Consider the following 19760-nt stretch of genomic DNA (forward strand, 5'->3'; position numbering starts at 1 on the left):
AGGTTCAGTCTTCCCAGCCTGGTGCAGGTCTACAATTTTGTTTCTGGTGTCCTTTGACAGCTCTTTGGTCTTGGCCATAGTGGAGTTTGGAGTGTGACTGTTTGAGGTTGTGGACAGGTGTCTTTTATACTGATAACAAGTTCAAACAGGTGCCATTAATACAGGTAACGAGTGGAGGACAGAGGAGCCTCTTAAAGAAGAAGTTACAGGTCTGTGAGAGCCAGAAATCTTGCTTGTTTGTAGGTGACCAAATACTTATTTCCCACCATAATTTGCAAATAAATTCATAAAAAATCCTACAATGTGATTTTCTGGAGAGAAAAAAAATCCCAATTTGTCTGTCATAGTTGACGTGTACCAATGATGAAAAGTACAGGCCTCTCTCATCTTTTTAAGTGGGAGAACTTGCACAATTGGTGGCTGACTAAATACTTTTTTCCCCACTGTATACATGCTATCATTTATCATATATGACGACGTTTGTGGATCATTGTACATGTTTGAAATGATCTAAATGAATGAAATGAAACTAAATCCCTTCCGTCTCCCCTGTTGACCGCAGATTGTGCAGCCTGACCCTCAAGAAGCTGATTGTACTGAAAGAACTGGACCGAGAGCTTAGCTCCGTGGTGATAGCTGTCAAAATACAGGTGAGTCCAGGTTAAGAAGATTATGACGATTTAAGTAATGTCCTTTGGATTGTATTAGTATCAAATGGAGTGTCCATAAAAACACAGGAACTTGGATTGCTGTTGACCATTGAAGTCTTGTGTTATGGGATGGTTTGGGAACAACTGTTTGCGTCAATTGGCTCATACTATTTTCTGAAATATACAACACAAAATCAAAGGGCTATATCAAGGTCAATACTACTAGTCAATTTACTCAGATATGGCAATAACTAACAAAAGCTAATGGCCAACGAAAGCTCATGGTCAACATCGGAAATATTTTTTACTTCTCTGTGGTCCTCCTTACAAGCTATTTCTATGCATATCTTTTGTACATCCTTTATTTCATGCACCTTGGCAGAACTGCGAAGCTACATACTTTTTCCTTTCACACCTGACAACCTCCCCAGAATCTCTCCTTCCACTAAGCTCAATAGTCTCAGAGGACTGCCCAAGCGGTTACCAAGGTGACAGCTTGTTCGATAGGAACAGAGAGAAAGGAAAAAGATTACAGTTATGTGGGAAGGGGAGTCATTACCGACCGTTACTTTAGGCACTCTGCATTCCAAAGTGGTCGCTTTGGTCGCGGTATGGCCCAGTGCTCGCGTATTGCTCAGGGTTCTGTGCAGTCAGAGAGAAAGAGCATTGTGTGGTTGAACTGTGTTCTTTCTGTTCTCTCTAATTACTGGTGGTAAATTCACTGGTCATTTGCACTTCAAGAGTATTAAGCGGTAGATTATCAGAAATCTTTGTAATAATTCTATATACTGTACATGGCATACTTACCTTTCAGATGCACACAGAGATATCTGACATTTACATTGGTAAATATATTTCACTTTAATCTAAGAGGTCCCCAACACGTCCGAACCTTTTGACATGTTCACTGGTGTTGTACAAGGACAACGAACCTCAAGAGATTGAAAACATGTCAGCATGACAATTACAGTTCATCAGGTGGTAGAAAACCTGACCTGAAAACCCTAGGTGGCTGTTCCCTAAAAGACCCTGAAGTGTCAGTCAATATTGCCCACCGCTGCTCTGTCCTCAAGTAACTAGGTACTTCAGCACTTTTCTGAGAACATCATTCCGGTCTATTCATTTCCTCCTGTGTTGATTGTGATGACTAGCTAGCTCCTGTCTCAGCAGCCTGCCTGCTACGAGTAACTTGGTACTTCAGGACATTTCTGAGAACACCAATTATTCAGGTCTATTAATTTCCTCCTGTGCTTATGGTGATGGCTAGCTAGCGCCTGTCTCAGCAGCCAGCTTGCTACTTGTCAGAAAAGGCACTTAAATGGCCACATCTGATCCTCTGATGACGGCATGTTGAGCGGCAACACAAAATAACCAAAAGTTGCAGTGTAGGTAGGAATTAAGACTGGTCTCGACTGCTCTCTATTCCCCATTGACAGGAGGAAAACGTTTATTATTGGTCACTCTCTGAATCTCTAGCTACAGAACTCAGAAGATTGTGGTGGTTTTGTTCCGTATGTTAAAAGCCGCTAATGCATACTTGTGTTTGGTCCTTTCCGTTTTTTGAATGCGTTCAGAAATGAGTTAATTGTATTGTCATTGGGCTAACCAATAGCTTTGGTTGCAGACTTGTCTGAAGTCGACACCTACCTACGCACTTAGTTGTCTTGTCAGTGCCTGATGGGGCTACTCTTGGAAGCCACGTGTCTTTTCTTCCTGCTCTGGTATCAATTAGCATTAGTGTCTTGAAGTAGCTAGCACCCTTTTGAGTTTGCTGAATCACCATGAGAGGAATGCACATCCGAACCCAGATTTTTCCATGTGTTTTGTTTTCCTCACAAACTTTCTTCCTCCCTTTCGTCTCTAAAGAATGAATGTATTGTGAAGTTTCATCACTTTGATAACTGTCTGCTGGTCCATTTTAGTACAGCTGTGTGCAACAGCTCAATAGGAGTTTGATGCTGACTGCTGCTTTCCCCTGTTGTCTTGTTAGCAATTAGCCTGTTGCGTTTCCAGTCAGTTGATTTGGATGTCAAGCTAGACTATCCTCCCACAAGAAAACCAAACAGTCAGCATGGAGACTAAGAGTTAATGAAGCGCTAACTGACCATGATAGAAAGAAAATAAAACAATCTCTATCTTTGTTGTTCAGTTTTTCCCCCTATTTTTTTCTGCATGTCACTGGCCTTTTCCCTGAGTTCCCTGTTGTCTTAAATGCACCATCAGTGATGGCTACGCGTATGAACTGGAAAGGATCGTCTGTAGCCCCACCCAGTGACCTTTCACTACAGCAGAGTGCCGGAGAGTTGTTGTTTTGGGCTAACATTAGCTAAGTAGCTAGCATTTGGAACAACGTATTTGGAGTAAACTTGAGTTAACCGTAGGCCTAAGCATGTATCAATTGAAGAGTCAGCTGAAGTTTGAGAGGAATGGGAGATGCAGGAGAGGAATGAGGCAGAGAGCTCGTAATGAGGGCGACTGGCTAGCTACTACTCTGAACCGTGTGTGGTGAGCTTTCTGGTGCCCAGAGCTGCTGAGGAATCATCCAAGTGGATGCCATACATTGTGAAGGAGAAGTCCAGTGGCTACACGACTCAGGGAACTAGCCCTATACAAGATCATCACCAGACTCCGTCTTCATCAATCATATCCCTGACCTTCCTCTGATCAAGCCATGAACTGTACATCTCCATCTTTGAGGATGCATGCACTCAAAGCCTTGGCCTCTATTAGTTGATCTAGCCTACTATAGGTAGGCTACTAATGATGATAATGATGTATTTTTTGCTTTTGGTGCGCTTTGAGATAATTATGAAAAGCACTATAAAATTCAAAAAATCAATAAAATATTATTATACTAAATATGGAGTGTGCAAAGCTGTCATTAAGGCAAAGGGTGGCTATTTGAAGAATCTCAAATATAACATATATTTTTTTGGTTACTACATGATTCCATATGTGTTATTTCATAGTTTTGATGTCTTCCCTGTTATTTTACAATGTAGAAAATAGTAAAAAAATGAAGAAAACCCTTGAATGAGTAGGTGTTCTAAAACTTTTGACCGGTAGTGCACATATACCACAGCAGGCCGCTAAGGGGAGAACAGCTCATAATAATGGCCGGAACGGAGCAAATGGAATGGCATCAAACACCTGGAAACCATGTGTTTGATGTATTTGTTAGCATTCCACCTATTCCGCGCCAGTCATTGCCACGAGCCCATACTATAAAACGTTCTATTTTCGCATACTGAGAATGCGTCATGCGCGATTGCTTTGTTTCCCGCTATTCGTTGATTTCGGTAGCGCATCCCCATATCTAATTGATCAGCTGTTGTCAAAGCCGAAATGAGTATGACATCCAGGCATTTAAAGTATACTTGATTTTCAAAATGTCACATACTATAGAACAATATTGTTTTCGCATACTCAAACAGCCTGCTATTTAGGACGCAAATATGGGTATTCGGACACTGCCACTGATACACGATGAAAGCAAGCTTGTATTGGGAGTGGGGTGAGATGATAGAGCATGCTGGGAAAGACTCAGCGAAATGACGTTGCCACAAGCAGCACCAGAGATATTGAGATGAGCGAGATGCTCTCACACAGTCACACATAGTATCTGTGCACGTGTTCGCATCACGCTGTTCACAACGTGGTAGCGAGGGCACCAAAGAAGTTGAGCCTCGTGCTTCAGCGCTCTTAGTTGTTGCGGAAATTGATCCATTATGCTTTTTACTTTCTGCATCTACATCATATCGCTGAGTCTACCTTTAAATTGGCTGGATCAGTAGGTTACTGAGGTAACATGCAACTCCAAGACCCTGTCCAGAAACAACCCTAAGCTTTAGCCCCTACCATCTAGGCATCGTTGGCAAACCCTCCTTCTTTGACACAGGGATGTGTGAGTTTTAGAATTGAGTTTCTGTACACGTTTCTCAGGGAAAGGAGCATTGCAAAGTCAAGTGTTACCACCAAATGTCTTTGTTTCAGTCACCATTACATCCCTAACTCTCACTGTGCCTCTCTTTAAATCTTCCGCCACAGGGCTCCAAGCGCATCTTGAGGTCCAATGAGTATGTCCTTCCCCCAGACGGACTGATGGAGACTGACCTTGAGCTAACCTTCTCACTCCAGGTATGGCCAGGTTAACACGGCTTTCAAAACTATTATATCAAAGTATCAAAGAGTGATCCGTTACGTGACTGAAGTACATATTTCGGTAGCCAACGGTTGATGTACAGTGCTTTTTGCTAAATTAATGGTAGTGCCTATGTAAACAAATCATACCCCCTTTTTAGTTATAGTGTATTTCCCACACCTCAGGTTGGCGTTCAAAGCCCATCTGAGGTGGTGGATCTGAAGGCATCAAAGAAATGACAGACTGAGGAAAAATATTGTTATAGCTACAGACATGATGTAAGGTGTGATGTAACCTCCTTTAACACCTAATGTGTGTTACGCCCTTTTCTGTCCCCCCCCCTAGTATCCCCACTTCCTCAAAAGGGACGCCAACCGATTGCAGATCATGCTGCAGAGGAGGAAGCGATATAAAAACCGCACCATCCTGGGGTACAAGACCTTGGCTGTGGGCGTCATCAATATGGCAGAGGTAAAGACAACAGCTTAATGTTTGTGACCGATTTTTTTTATGACAACAGCATATGAAGTCAAACACACGTTGCTTGTCATGGGGGTTATAAATCTGTAACTATGGAAAACAGGGCCCATGGTGCGAATTATGGGGGAGCCAGGCGGGGCTCAGCTTCCCTGAATGAGATGTTAGCTCCCCTAAATGCAGCAAAAGTCCAATTTTGGGGGGTCTCTAAATAATGCTAATTTAACCATTCTCCAATTCGTTTAAAATGCAGTGGTAAATATGAAAATAAAATCTTCCAATGAAACGAACACCTCTTTGTCATGGTTTGAACCATTTATTTCTATGGCGTCGCTGTCCATCCAGTAGTGCTGAATTTCGGCTTCAGATGAGCTCCTTTACGCATAGATTTTCCTTTGTACTTCCTCATTTTTCGCCATTTGTTTGCCATGCGTCCTTGATAAAAAATAGCCTTTATTCCAATGCATTTCAGGGTGTCCTGACTTTTCAGGCTACAAAAAAGCTCAGTTTGTCAGCAAGACGCATCAATTAATGTAGGCCTAATCAATGGCAATCGCTGAATGTCATTAGGCACACTTTTTGGTGTTTTGTAACAGATTTCTATTTCCGTTCATAAAATAGCGCGAGTATGCAGTTTGGATGCTGGAATTATTTTGGAGTGGACGAACATGCCTACTTTTTGAAGTGATTTGTTTGACAATCAGATGAAAATATCATGACTGGTTGTGTTCATGCCACATTAAAAGGTAATACATTTTGACAGTTTAAATTATTTCTTTATTATTAGGCGCGTGCACTCAAAACAGGTGTAATTCGCACTCTGGCAGGGCCCACACCTCAACACATACCCCAACACACACTCATACCTCAACACATAGCCTACCTTTATTGGTTTGCAGGAGGCATAGACAACTCCACCTAACCTGGTCTCAGAGCATTTCGTATTATGCTGTACGTAAATATCATCCATTTCGCGTGATATGTTACGAATTCCAATTTGTTGTGGCTAACATTGGCTAGGTGGTTAACGCTAATGTATATCATAACTAGGCTAGGGGTTAGGGTTAAGGTTAGGTTTAGGAGGTAGGTTAAAGGGTTGGAGTTAGGAGTTAGGTTAAAGGGTTAAGGCTAGGGGAAGGGTTAGCTAACATGCTAAGTAGTTGCATAATCGCTAAAAAGTAGTAAGTAGTTGCAAAGTTGCTAATTACTTAAAATACTAAAGTTGTCCATGAAGAAATTCTAACACGCAACCTTTGGGTTGCTAGACGTTTGCGTTATACGCCTACCCATCCACCCCGACCAACCACCCTCCTTTCATTTTTGCGTTAAGTAACCTTCTGTCTTATGTAACCAAACCAAACATAACAAATCATACTAATGTGATTCACGTACATTATGTTACATCTAGTCTATGAGATCAGGCTGCTCTACCAGTTCCTATTCAGAATCCTTTTTTAGAAAGGTCTGTGCTAAATTAAAAGCCGCCAAAGCAAGAAGGAACCTATTAACCGGCCATAACAAGGAACTGTAACCGAATGCATAAAGTGAACAGAAGCGATATCCAGAAACCCACTATTTGAAATGTACTGAACACCAGCCAGTGTCATTATATGCACATACATTAACTATTCCACACAGCCACCAGCCAACATTAAACCATGCCCCCGGATGTAGGCATGCTTCCCCATTCCCCCAAATCACATTACAGGACTACCATAGCTACATTTCCTCAGGTCTCCATCCGCAATACACTCGCAATTAGTTTCACAACTTTCCTCAGGTCTCCTCTACAAACAGCTGAATAATACAGCATGCCGGGGAGAATGACAGAGAACATGTCAGTAGAGATGTGACTGTGTGAACAAAGTGCCGTCAGGCTTTGCCTTGGGTTTGAATGACAGCACTGATTGGAGAACATTTGGGGCTTTCATTTTCGACGCAACTTGCCCCAGTGATTGATGGGTAATGAAACTCCGGGGCTGCCTCTCAAATGGCACCGTATGCAATTTGGTACACAGCCTAGAGCTTAGAGCGAACGTAGAGAAGTGCAGTGTGGTGGTAGTAGAGGCGTCGCTGTGATGGGGTTTCTGTCATGGTGAGACGCACAAATCCGATTTGGTGAGACATGAGGAAGAAAACATGGGGAGGAAAATAAAGCTGCCCCGTTTCGAATGAAAACTGTGCGCTTCAGTTGAAGGTGTGCGTGTGTGTGTGCAAATGTACGAATGTGTATGTGTGTGTGTTTGCGCCTGCATATTAATGAACGCAACAACATTTGAATGTTGCTCACACACTTCTCTGTCCTGACTTCTGTCTAGGTGATGCAGCACCCGACAGATGGAGCCCAGATCCTGGGTCTCCATAGCAACGTGAAGGAGGTGCCGGTGCGTGCGGCCGAGCTCAGCGTGTATTCCCTGTCCAGTCAGCCCATTGACCATGAGGACGGCAGTGGGCAGCCAGAGACCAAGGCCAAAGCCTTAGGTGGGGACCTGGAAACCAGTGCTTGTCATCACAAGTGTTTGCCCGTACACTGAGGAAAGCTATTCATCCCGAAAACAGTTGTTTTTGGCATAATGTTATTTAACTGCATAAAGTATCCTTGTCCGAGCCAGAACGGCCTTTGGGGCAAGAGCATATCTCTTGTTTTTGTAGCATGAGTAAGCTTGATGTACAAGTACACACCCTGGGCTGGATGCTAGTCTATCGCATGGCTTTTAATTGCATAATAAGTGCATATTTGCATTGCATTTAGCCTGACAGTCACGTGAGTGAAACCATTTCCTTGGCAATTGCACATTTTAATAGACATTTGTTTCTATATTGACAACTCGTTTTCACAAAGGGCTTGACACAGAATGGCTGAGGTTAACTTTTCTGAAGAAAATGCTTTTGAAAGAAACTTCTTCTGTGTAGCCTTTCAATGTCTCAACGTTTCACTCGTCCTTGTGTCGCTCTATAGATTTCCATACATTTACTGAAGTGCATTAGGCCGACCACAGACCCACTATTGGCCCCATGGGAAGGGTCCTTCCAACATATTGCCTGTGTCCACAGGCCACCGTTAGTACCGGGGCCTATATCCCTAACCATGACACCTTAAGTACATTAGGACCAATGTTACTGAGGGAAAATTGAGGATAATAATCGCAGTGGTTTTTAAGGTGGTTACAGCCTGGCACCTGACGCTCCCTTAGGATCCTCATGCTCCCAGAGCCAAAATGGACGCCCAGTAAACAATACAGATGTCAGCTGCACTAATGTAAAGGAATTCACTGTGAAACTGACGGCCCGCGCCCCACAATGAAATCATCTGTCAAGGATGAAATATTAGCCAGATGGCCGGCAAGCTATATGAAATCTTTCATTCTATTTTCCCGTTCTTGAGGATGTGTGGAGTGACATTAGAGGTATTAAAACCTACTTGACCTTGTCCTTTTAGCTCAGAGCCTCCAAGTGGAGCAACAGGACATTTAAAATCAATGCTAAATTCTCCAGTGTCACAGTGAGTGAAGGGAGAATTGACATGTAGCTTATGTTCCTGTCTTTCACCCCAGATCGCTCCCCGGATATGGACAACTACTCAGAGGATGACGACGATAGCTACTCCTCGGAGCAGGAAGCTAGCGACGATGCTGTTCAACCAGTGGTGAGACACTGCGCATATATTACAGTTTGCTGTTGGGGAAGATCTCCAGTTCTAATTATCTGTAATGGATATTTGCAGTCACGAACACAAAAATACACACTGTATACCAATACAGTAAATCCCTGCATACTAGTTCTCCTGGGTTCTAGTTGTAGTTATAGACCAAAATGTCATTGGCGTAGTGTTTCTCAATCTATAGCTCACAGAACTGCACTTTATTGTTCTAGCCCAGCATTAACACACCTGATTCAACTAATCTTGATGTGTGTTAGTGCTGGGCTGGAACAAAAAGGTACATTCCCATGGGTTGTAAAACACTGATCTCTATGACACAAAACGCTCTCTTTCATAGGACCTGTACGATGAGGATGATGATGTACAGAGGAAGCCAAAGAAAAACCGGAGGAAAATGATTCGGACAACATCCATGACAAGGGTAAGGATGGGGGAGCCTCCCTGCATCGACAACTTTGCAATGTGGTTGGATAAATTCATTCAACTACACATTAAACCTAGCATGTACGTTTATTTTAGTGCAGAGAATGAGATTAGCCCCAGCATAGAGCCCTGAGCAACGCTTCCTCTAAGCTGCGCACCTGCGCGGCCACACACCTCCTCCAGGACTACCACGCCGCACAGATACGCAAGAGAGTTTGCACTATATATATTAACGTTTTTTCTGTGATCGAATCAACATTATATCAGCCCCTTTTCAATGCAACAAATCAAAACAAGTCTAACTTTGCAAGATTGAGTCTGTGATTTTGTTGTAGCCAGAGCGCAACGGAGTAGAAGTCTATTGGCAGGGGTAGCCCATGAGCGGTCTTCAATCACCCACGAGTGAATGCGCTTTTCAGATCAGTTCAGATCAGAGCCGCGCTTGTGCACATTTTTGATATTCTTTGTTAGTTAGTGAGTTATTAGCCAAGTTATAGATAAGCATAGATCAGCATTGGGGAGTTACTGCTTCTTACTAGAGCACAAAATGTGTAGGCCACATTTCAAGCTGTCTTTGGAAAGCCAGTCACATAAAAAGCTTACGTCTTAATTAAAGGGGCGGTGTTGTATTTTGAGACAGGCTTGTAAACTCAGCCAAAAATGAAACGTCCTCTCACTGTCAACTGCGTTTATTTTCAGCAAACTTAACATGTGTAAATATTTGTATGAACATAACAAGATTCAACAACTGAGACATAAACTGAACAAGTTCCACAGACATGTGACTAACAGAAATTGAATAAGCTGCATTAAGTACTGCAGTGCATCGGTGTAACGCTCATTCCTTCGACGATAAACGTGAATCCGACCATCACCCATGGGTGAGACAAAACCGCGACTCGTCAGTGAAGAGCACTTTTTACCAGTCCTGTCTGGTCCAGCGACGGTGGGTTTGTGCCCATAGGCGACGTTGTTGCCGGTGATGTCTGGTGAGGACCTGCCTTACAACAGGCCTACAAGCCCTCAGTCCAGCCTCTCTCAGCCTATTGCGGACAGTCTGAGCACTGATGGAAGGATTGTGCGTTCCTGGTATAACTCGGCAGTTGTTGTTGCCATCCTGTACCTGTCCCGCAGGTGTGATGATCAGCTGTCCGTCCTGTCTCCATGTAGCGCTGTCTTAGGCGTCTCACAGTACGGACATTGCAATTTATTGCCCTGGCCACATCTGCAGTCCTCATGCCTTCTTGCAGCATGCCTAAGGCACATTCACGCAGATGAGCAGGGACCCTGGGCATCTTTCTTTTGGTGTTTTTCAGAGTCAGTAGAAAGGCCTCTTTAGTGTCCTAAGTTTTCATAACTGTGACCTTAATTGCCTACCGTCTGTAAGCTGTTAGTGTCTTAACGACCGTTCCACAGATGCAAGTTCATTCATTGTTTATGGTTCATTGAACAAGCATGGGAAAAGGTGTTTAAACCCTTTACAATGAAGATCTGTGAAGTTATTTGGATTTTTACTAATTATCTTTGAAAGACAGGGTCCTGAAAAAGGGACGTTTCTTTTTTTGGTGAATTTATATGCAAATAAGCCAATAGGCAGAGGGGTAGCCTACATTGTCTAATTCTTTGTTTGGTAATAATAATTAATTGTATTTTGTAATGTAGTTTCTTGCATCATACAACACAATACAATGCAATTTAAAGTCCCATGGTGTTAGAACCATGTAAAAAATTATGAATATCAAGCCCTTCATAATGTAAAAATGTTTTTAAAAGTCTCATGCAATGTAGGCCTGCATTGAAAACCACATACAGTGCGTTCGGAAAGTATTCAGACCCCTTGACTTTTTCCACATTTTGTTACGTTACAGCCTTATTCTAAAATTGATTAAATTGTTTTTTTTCCTCATCAATCTACACACAATAGATTACTGCCTCAAGTCTTCTTGGGTATGACGCTACAAGCTTGGCACACCTGTATTTGGGGAGTTTCTCCCATTCTTCTCTGCAGATCCTCTCAAGCTCTGTCAGGTTGGATGGGGAGCGTTGCTGCACAGTTATTTCAGGTCCCAGAGATGTTCGATTGGGTTCAAGTCCGGGCTCTGGCTAGGCCACTCAAGGACATTCAGAGACTTGTCCCGAAGCCACTCCTGCGTTGTCTTGGCTGTGTGCTTAGGGTCGTTGTCCTGTTGGAAGGTGAACCTTTGCCCCTGTGTGAGGTCCTGAGTGCTCTGGAGCAGGTTTTCATCAAAGAACTCTCTGTACTTTGCTCCGTTCATCTTTCCCTCGATCCTGACTAGTCTTTCAGTCCCTGCCGCTGAAAAACATCCCCACAGCAAGTTGCTGCCACCACCATGCTTCACCGTAGGGATGGTGCCAGGTTTCCTCCAGACGTGACGCTTGGCATTCAGGCCAACGAGTCACATAAGTTGCATGGACTCACTCTGTGTGCAATAATATTGGTTAATAAGATTTGTGAATAATTACCCCCATGTCCGTACCCCACACAATTATCTGTAAGGTCCCTCAGTCAAGTAGTGAATTTCAAGCATAGATTGAACAACAAAGATCAGGGAAATTTTCCCATACCTCGCAAAGAAGGGCACCTATTGGTAGATATTTTTTTTTTTTTAAAGGTGACGTTGAATATCCCTTTGAGCATGGTGAAGTTATTAATTACGCTTTGGATGGTGTAGCAATACACCCAGTCCTTCCTAACTCAGTTGCCAGAGCGGAAAGAAACCGCTCAGGGATTTCACCATGAGGCCAATGGTGACTTTAAATCAGTTACAGAGTTTAATGGCTGTGATAGGAGAACTAAAGATGGATCAACAACATTGTAGTTCCTCTACAGTACTAACCTAAATGACAGAGGGATTTTTTGGGGGGAGGGGGATAAAAATAAACAGAATAAAGCACAGCCAAAATCCAAGAGGAAAACCTGGTTCAGTATGTTTTCCAACAGACACTGGGAGACAAATTCACCTTTCAGCAGGAACATAACCTAAATCTCAAGGCCTAAATATACACTGGAGTTACTTACCAATACGACATAGAATGTTCCTGAGTGTCCTAGTTACAGTTTTGACTTAAATCAGCTTGAAAATCTATGGCAAGACTTGAAAATGGCTGTCTAGCAATGATCAATAACCATCTTGACCGAGCTTGAAGTGTTTAAAAAAGAATAATGGGCAAATGTTGTACAATCCAGGTGTGCAAAGCTCTTAGAGACTTACCCCAAAAGACTCACAGCTGTAATCGCTGCCAAAGGTGATTCTAACATGTATTTACTCAGTGGGTTGAATTCTTACAGTTGAAGTCAGAAGTTAACATGCACTTAGGTTGGAGTCATTAAAACTCGTTATTCAACCACTCCACAAATTTCTTGTTAACAAACTATAGTTTTGGCAAGTCGGTTAGGACATCTACTTTGTGCATGACACAAGTAATTTTTCCAACAATTGTTTACAGACAGATTATTTCACTTATAATTCACTGTATCACAATTCCAGTGGGTCAGAAGTTTACATACACTAAGTTGACTGTGCCTTAAACAGCTTGGAAAATTCCAAAGAATGTTGTCATGGCTTTAGAAGCTTCTGATAGGCTAATTGACATCATTTGAGTCAATTGGAGGTGTACCTGTGGATGTATTTCAAGGCCTACCTTCAAACTCAGTGCCTCTTTGCTTGACATCATGGGAAAATCAAAAGAAATCAGCCAAGACCTTGGGGAAAACAATTGTAGACCTCCACAAGTCTGGTTCATCCTTGGGAGCAATTTCCAAATGCCTGAAGGTACCACGTTCATCTGTACAAACAATAGTACGCAAGTATAAACAACATGGGACCACGCAGCCATCATATCGCTCAGGAAGGAGACGTGTTCTGTCTCCTAGAGATGAACGTACTTTGGTGTAAAAGGTGCAAATCAATCCCAGAACAACAGCAAAGGACCTTGTGAAGATGCTGGAGGATACAGGTACAAAATAATCTATATCCACAGTAAAACGAGTCCTATATCGACATAACCTGAAAGGCCGCTCAGCAAGGAAGAAGCCACTTCTCCAAAACCACCATAAAAAAGCCAGACTACGGTTTGCACATGGGGACAAAGATCATACTTTTTGGAGAAATGTCCTCTAGTCTGATGAAACAAAAATAGAACTGTTTAGCCATAATGACCATCGTTATGTTTGGAGGAAAAGGGGGGTGCCTTGCAAGCCGAAGAACACCATCCCAACCGTGAAGCACGGGGGTGGCAGCATCATGCTGTGGGGGTGCATTGCTGCAGGAGGGACTGGTGCACTTCACAAAATAGATGGCATCATGAGGAAGGAAAATTATGTGGATATATTGAAGCAACATCTCAAGACATCAGTCAGGAAGTTAAAGCTTGGTCGCCAATGGGTCTTCCAAATGGACAATGACCCCAAGCATACTTCCAAAGTTGTGGCAAAATGGCTTAAGGAATTGGAGTGGCCATCACAAAGCCCTGACCTCAATCCTATAGAAAATGTGTGGGCAGAACTGAAAAAGTGTGTACGAGCAAGGAGGACTACAAACCTGACTCAGTTACACCAGCTCTGTCAGGAGGAATGGGCCAAAATTCACCCAACTTACCTGAAACATTTGACCCAAGTTAAACAATTTAAAGGCAACGCTACCAAATACTAATTGAGTGTATGTAAACTTCTGACCCACTGGGAATGTGATGAAATAAATAAAAACTGAAATAAATCATTCTCTCTACTATTATTCTGACATTGCACATTCTTAAAATAAAGTGGTGATCCTAACTGACCTAAGACAGGGATTTTTTACTAGGATTAAATGTCAGGAATTGTGAAAAACTGAGTTTAAATGTATTTGGCTAAGGTGTATGTAAACTTCCGACTTCAACTGTATCTAATCAGTATTAGTGTTTTATTTTTCATTAATCTTAAAATGAATCTTTGATATTACCAAATATTTAGTATGGATCTTAAAAAAGAAGAAAATTACATTAAATCCATTTTAATCCCAATTTTTAACACAACAAAATGTGGAAAAAGTCAAGGGGTGTGAATACTTTCTGAAGGCACTGTAAGTACAAACTACATTTGAATGCAATACAGTTTTTCGGTCCCAATTAAATTCCTTGCTCCTGATAACTGCATGCTCAGGTGTAGTGTGTGCCGTCTCGAAAATTCCAAGCCAGTGCAAATGGGTGCAGTCATCAGGAGTCGACTGTAATCTCTTTAAGGTGTGTCTATGTTAGGTCTGCTCCTCAGTCTTGTTATTTTCTGGGATGGCACAGAAGATGTCTACAGTCTTCTAAATCCTAAATCCTTAGCTAAGCAGTAGTGACAGGAGAAATGTCCTGGAATGAGTTCAACATCCTCTTTTAGACCATAACACTGTGTAGATGGCGCAGACTAAAACACCAACTAAGGAGACAAATTAAGCAGGCACCAACCCGCACAAACTGAGACCCACACATGGGAGCTGGTAACACACTCAGACATACACTCACAAACATCAATCACAAATAAACGCACACTTTATCAAATATTCTTCCCTAGGCCCGGGTATTTGCTTCAATCAGTAATCCTTGGCATTGTTAATAATGATACGTCTGGCTCTCTCCAATGACCTAATGTGCCATTGGTGAATCAGCGAATCATGCAGCACGTCACGGTCACATAAGGTCACCGAGGTCGAAGCCACTAAGCCGTGTGAACATTAACTGACTTTTAATGGTGCAGCCAAGTGCTCTTCAGATGCTGGCACTCTTCAGATAAGCATATTAATGGGAGTAGGGTGAAATTGCCCCTAGACATTGATTTTGGGTCAGTTTAGCATTTTCCCAATGAATTAATATTGTTAGGATTGGAGGAGGGGAAGCTTATCCTAGATCTTTACCTAGGGGAAACTTCACTCCGGAGCGTAATACAATTTGGCTGTGAAGACTAGACTCAGAATTCTATTGTGTTAACTTCACTGTGATTTATTGAGCTCTCAATATTATAGAGCTGTCATCACATGAGTTTGAAGACAGCTTTGTTGGTTACACTGACGTCTCTGAAATATTAGCTTACGGCATGGCGTCAGGTAATGGGGATCCTAATAGAAATTATAATTCTGACAAGTTCTTGGTGTACTTTTGTTGACACCAAACTCTCTCTTCCTCTCTCCCTCCCTCTCTTCCTCCCTCTCTCTCACCCTCCTTTTACAGCAACCCAACTTCAAACAGAAGTTTGTGGCCCTGTTGAAGAGATTCAAAGTGACAGATGAGGTTAGTATTGCACGCTTCAACTGTTCTGTTTTATACAATGCCTTGCAAAAGTATTCATCCCCCTTGGATTTCATGTAATGGACATACACAAAATAGTCCAAATTGGTGAAGTGAAATGAAAAAAATAACTTAAAATAAATAACGGCAAAGTGGTGCGTGCATATGTATTCACCCCTTTTGCTATGAAGCCCCTAAATAAGATCTGGTGCAACCAATTACCTTCAGAAGTCACATAATTCGTTAAATAAAGTCCACCTGTGTGCAATCTAAGTTTCACATGATCTCAGCATATACAGTGGGGAAAAAAAGTATTTAGTCAGCCACCAATTGTGCAAGTTCTCCCACTTAAAAAGATGAGAGAGGCCTGTAATTTTCATCACAGGTACACGTCAACTATGACAGACAAATTGAGGAAAAAGAATCCAGAAAATCACATTGTAGGATTTTTAATGAATTTATTTGCAAATTATGGTGGAAAATAAGTATTTGGTCACCTACAAACAAGCAAGTTTTCTGGCTCTCACAGACCTGTAACTTCTTCTTTAAGAGGCTCCTCTGTCCTCCACTCGTTACCTGTATTAATGGCACCTGTTTGAACTTGTTATCAGTATAAAAGACACCTGTCCACAACCTCAAACAGTCACACTCCAAATTCCACTATGGCCAAGACCAAAGAGCTGTCAAAGGACACCAGAAACAAAATTGTAGACCTGCACCAGGCTGGGAAGACTGAATCTGCAATAGGTAAGCAGCTTGGTTTGAATAAATCAACTGTGGGAGCAATTATTAGGAAATGGAAGACATACAAGACCACTGATAATCTCCCTCGATCTGGGGCTCCACGCAAGATCTCACCCCGTGGGGTCAAAATGATCACAAGAACGGTGAGCAAAAATCCCAGAACCACACGGGGGGACCTAGTGAATGACCTGCAGAGAGCTGGGACCAAAGTAACAAAGCCTACCATCAGTAACACACTACGCCGCCAGGGACTCAAATACTGCATTGCCAGACGTGTCCCCCTGCTTAAGCCAGTACATGTCCAGGCCCGTCTGAAGTTTGCTAGAGTGCATTTGGATGATCCAGAAGAGGATTGGGAGAATGTCATATGGTCAGATGAAACCAAAATATAACTTTTTGGTAAAAACTCAACTCGTCATGTTTGGAGGACAAAGAATGCTGAGTTGCATCCAAAGAACACCATACCTACTGTGAAGCATGGGGGTGGAAACATCATGCTTTGGGGCTGTTTTTCTGCAGAGGGACCAGGACGACTGATCCGTGTAAAGGAAAGAATGAATGGGGCCATGTATCGTGAGATTTTGAGTGAAAACCTTCTTCCATCAGCAAGGGCATTGAAGATGAAACGTGGCTGGGTCTTTCAGCATGACAATGATCCCAAACACACCGCCCGGGCAACGAAGGAGTGGCTTCGTAAGAAGCATTTCAAGGTCCTAGAGTGGCCTAGCCAGTCTCCAGATTTCAACCCCATAGAAAATCTTTGGAGGGAGTTGAAAGTCCATGTTGCCCAGCGACAGCCCCAAAACATCACTGCTCTAGAGGAGATCTGCATGGAGGAATGGGCCAAAATACCAGCAACCGTGTGTGAAAACCTTGTGAAGACTTACAGAAAACGTTTGACCTGTGTCATTGCCAACAAAGGGTATATAACAAAGTATTGAGAAACTTTTGTTATTGACCAAATACTTATTTTCCACCATAATCTGCAAATAAATTCATAAAAAATCCTACAATGTGATTTTCTGGATTTTTCTTTCTCATTTTGTCTGTCATAGTTGACGTGTACCTATGATGAAAATTACAGGCCTCTCTCATCTTTTTAAGTGGGAGAACTTGCACAATTGGTGGCTGACTAAATACTTATTTTCCCCACTGTATACACCTGTTCTGAAAGGCCCCAGAGTCACCACTAAGCAAGGGGCACCACCAAGCAAGCGGCACCATGAAGACCAAGGAGCTCTCCAAACTGGTCAGGGACAAAGTTGTGGAGAATTACAGATCAGGGTTGGGTTATAAAAAAATATCTGAAACTTTGAACATCCCACGGAGCACCATTAAGTCCATTAATAAAAAATGGAAAGAATATGGCACCACAACAAACCTGCCAAGAGAGGGCCGCCCATCAAAACTCACGGACCAGGCAAGGAGGGCATTCATCAGAGAGGCAACAAAGAGACCAAAGATAACCCTGAAGGAGCTGCAAAGCTCCACAGCAGAGATTGGAGTATCTGTCCATAGGACCACTTTAAGCCTTACACTCCACAGAGCTGGGCTTTACGGAAGAGTGGCCAGAAAAAAGCCATTGCTTAAAGAAAAAAATAATCAAACACGTTTGGTGTTCGCCAAAAGGCATGTGGTAGACTCCCCAAACATATGGAAGAAGGTACTCTGGTCAGATGAAACTAAAATTGAGCTTTTTGGCCATCAAGGAAAACGCTATGTCTGGCGCAAACCCAACACCTCTCATCACCCCGAGAACACCATCCCTGTAGGATAACCCTTTCTTGTTTTCAATGAAGAACCCTCAAAGAACCATTTTGTGAAAAGGTTCTACCAACCAAAAAGGGTTCCCCTACTACAGTGCCGGGGCAGGCAAAGAACCCTTTATGGTTCTAGGTACCCCCTTTTTGCAAAAAGTATACCATTATACATTTACATTTTAGTAATTAAGCAGACGCTCTTATCCAGAGCGACTTACAGTTAGTGAGTGCATACATTTTATACCATGCTATCTGTTAATGAAGTCCCAGATATATGGAGCGTATTGTCTTTGACCCTTTCTGTTTACAGATCAGTTTAATTGATTTAAGCGTGTTAGCTAGGCCCACTGTTGTCTCTTTAACCTAACCTTGCTAGCTGTCTACCAGTCTCGTCCTGAGAGCGCCGCTCTCCTTTATCACCTAACTCCTTAACGATATTACCTCTCCTTCAAGCAGGAAGTGACCTAAATAGGAAAGGCACCATTAGTATGTCCCAAATTGCACCTTATTCCCTATATAGTGCACTACTTTTGACCAGTGCCCATCTCTCACTATGTAGGGAATAGGGTTCCATTTGGGACACACCTCATGGTTCAATGTGTACAGGGCTGGCTAGGTTTATTAATGCTTGGTTATGTGCAGGATTGGATCAACACATTTATTTTACTGACAGGACATTCTATGGACCAATTGGTTGACCCCGGTCACAGCTTTGTCATGCATCCTGTCGTCGGAAGAAATACATTTTTGAAAACGATTGAAAAAGTATTGTCCACGAGAGCCAGTGTTTCACATTGTTCGTCTTCCCTAACCCAAAGTTGTGCTTCAGCACCTGCCAATATATTGAATCATAATTACATACTCATAAATGACTCATTGAGTGTCACTTCACGTGGAACTGATGAGAGTAGCAGGGGTGTGGGAACACTTGAACCCTTGATTGGCAGCACTAGTTTATTACCGCATCAATCCAGACGTTGGGTTCGTTTGTAAAAGCCAATCACAAACTATGAGTGTCACTTGAATCAAATTTAAACAGAGATATTCAACTACTGAGAATATAAGGGGAAATGAATTATTCTTCCTGCAACAAAAACAAAATTCAAGATATACAGCAGAACGCAGATTTTTTATCGCTTAGCAGTGAGTTTTAGGTGTATTATTATATTTTATTTTTTGTGTTTTTATTTCGGTGTACTTTTTACCCCGTTTTCTCCCAAATTTCGTGATATCCAATTGGTAGTTACAGTCTTGTCCCATCGCTGCAACTCCCGTACGGACTCGGTAGAGGCGAAGGTTGAGAGCCATGCGTCCGCCGAAACACAAACCTGCCAAGCCGCACTGCTTGCTTAACCCGGAAGCCGGCCGCACCAATGGCACCAATGTGTCGGAGAAAACACTGTACAACTGGCGACCGAAGTCAGCATGCATGCGCCCGGCCCGCCACAAGGAGTCACTAAAGCGCGATGGGACAAGGACATCCCAGCCGGCCAAACCCTCCCCTAACCCGGACAACGCTGGGCCAAGTGTGTGCCGCCTCATTGGTCTCCCGGTCGCGGCCGGCTGCGACACAGCCTGGGATGGAACCCGGGTCTGTAGTGACGCCTCAAGCACTGCGATGCAGTGCCTTTGAC

The 19760-nt window shown here is 42.8% G+C and overlaps 1 protein-coding gene across 1 annotated transcript in view; it reads left to right on the top strand.

The window, feature by feature from the left end:
- The window catches only part of LOC311113472 (phosphofurin acidic cluster sorting protein 2-like), a gene marked incomplete at both ends in the record, with an annotated part of 91583 nt that overhangs the window by 46580 nt on the left and 25243 nt on the right, over window positions 1-19760 (top strand). The window contains 7 exons of the mRNA XM_084156696.1: window positions 563-650; window positions 4698-4787; window positions 5137-5262; window positions 7587-7749; window positions 8823-8914; window positions 9267-9350; window positions 15566-15625. Of these exons, the coding sequence (XP_084012822.1) occupies window positions 563-650; window positions 4698-4787; window positions 5137-5262; window positions 7587-7749; window positions 8823-8914; window positions 9267-9350; window positions 15566-15625 (703 nt within the window). The remainder of the gene's footprint in view (window positions 1-562; window positions 651-4697; window positions 4788-5136; window positions 5263-7586; window positions 7750-8822; window positions 8915-9266; window positions 9351-15565; window positions 15626-19760) is intronic.

Source organism: Coregonus lavaretus (genome assembly GCF_964263955.1).
Source record: "Coregonus lavaretus genome assembly, chromosome: 40".
In the NCBI taxonomy this organism is placed as follows: domain Eukaryota; kingdom Metazoa; phylum Chordata; class Actinopteri; order Salmoniformes; family Salmonidae; genus Coregonus; species Coregonus lavaretus.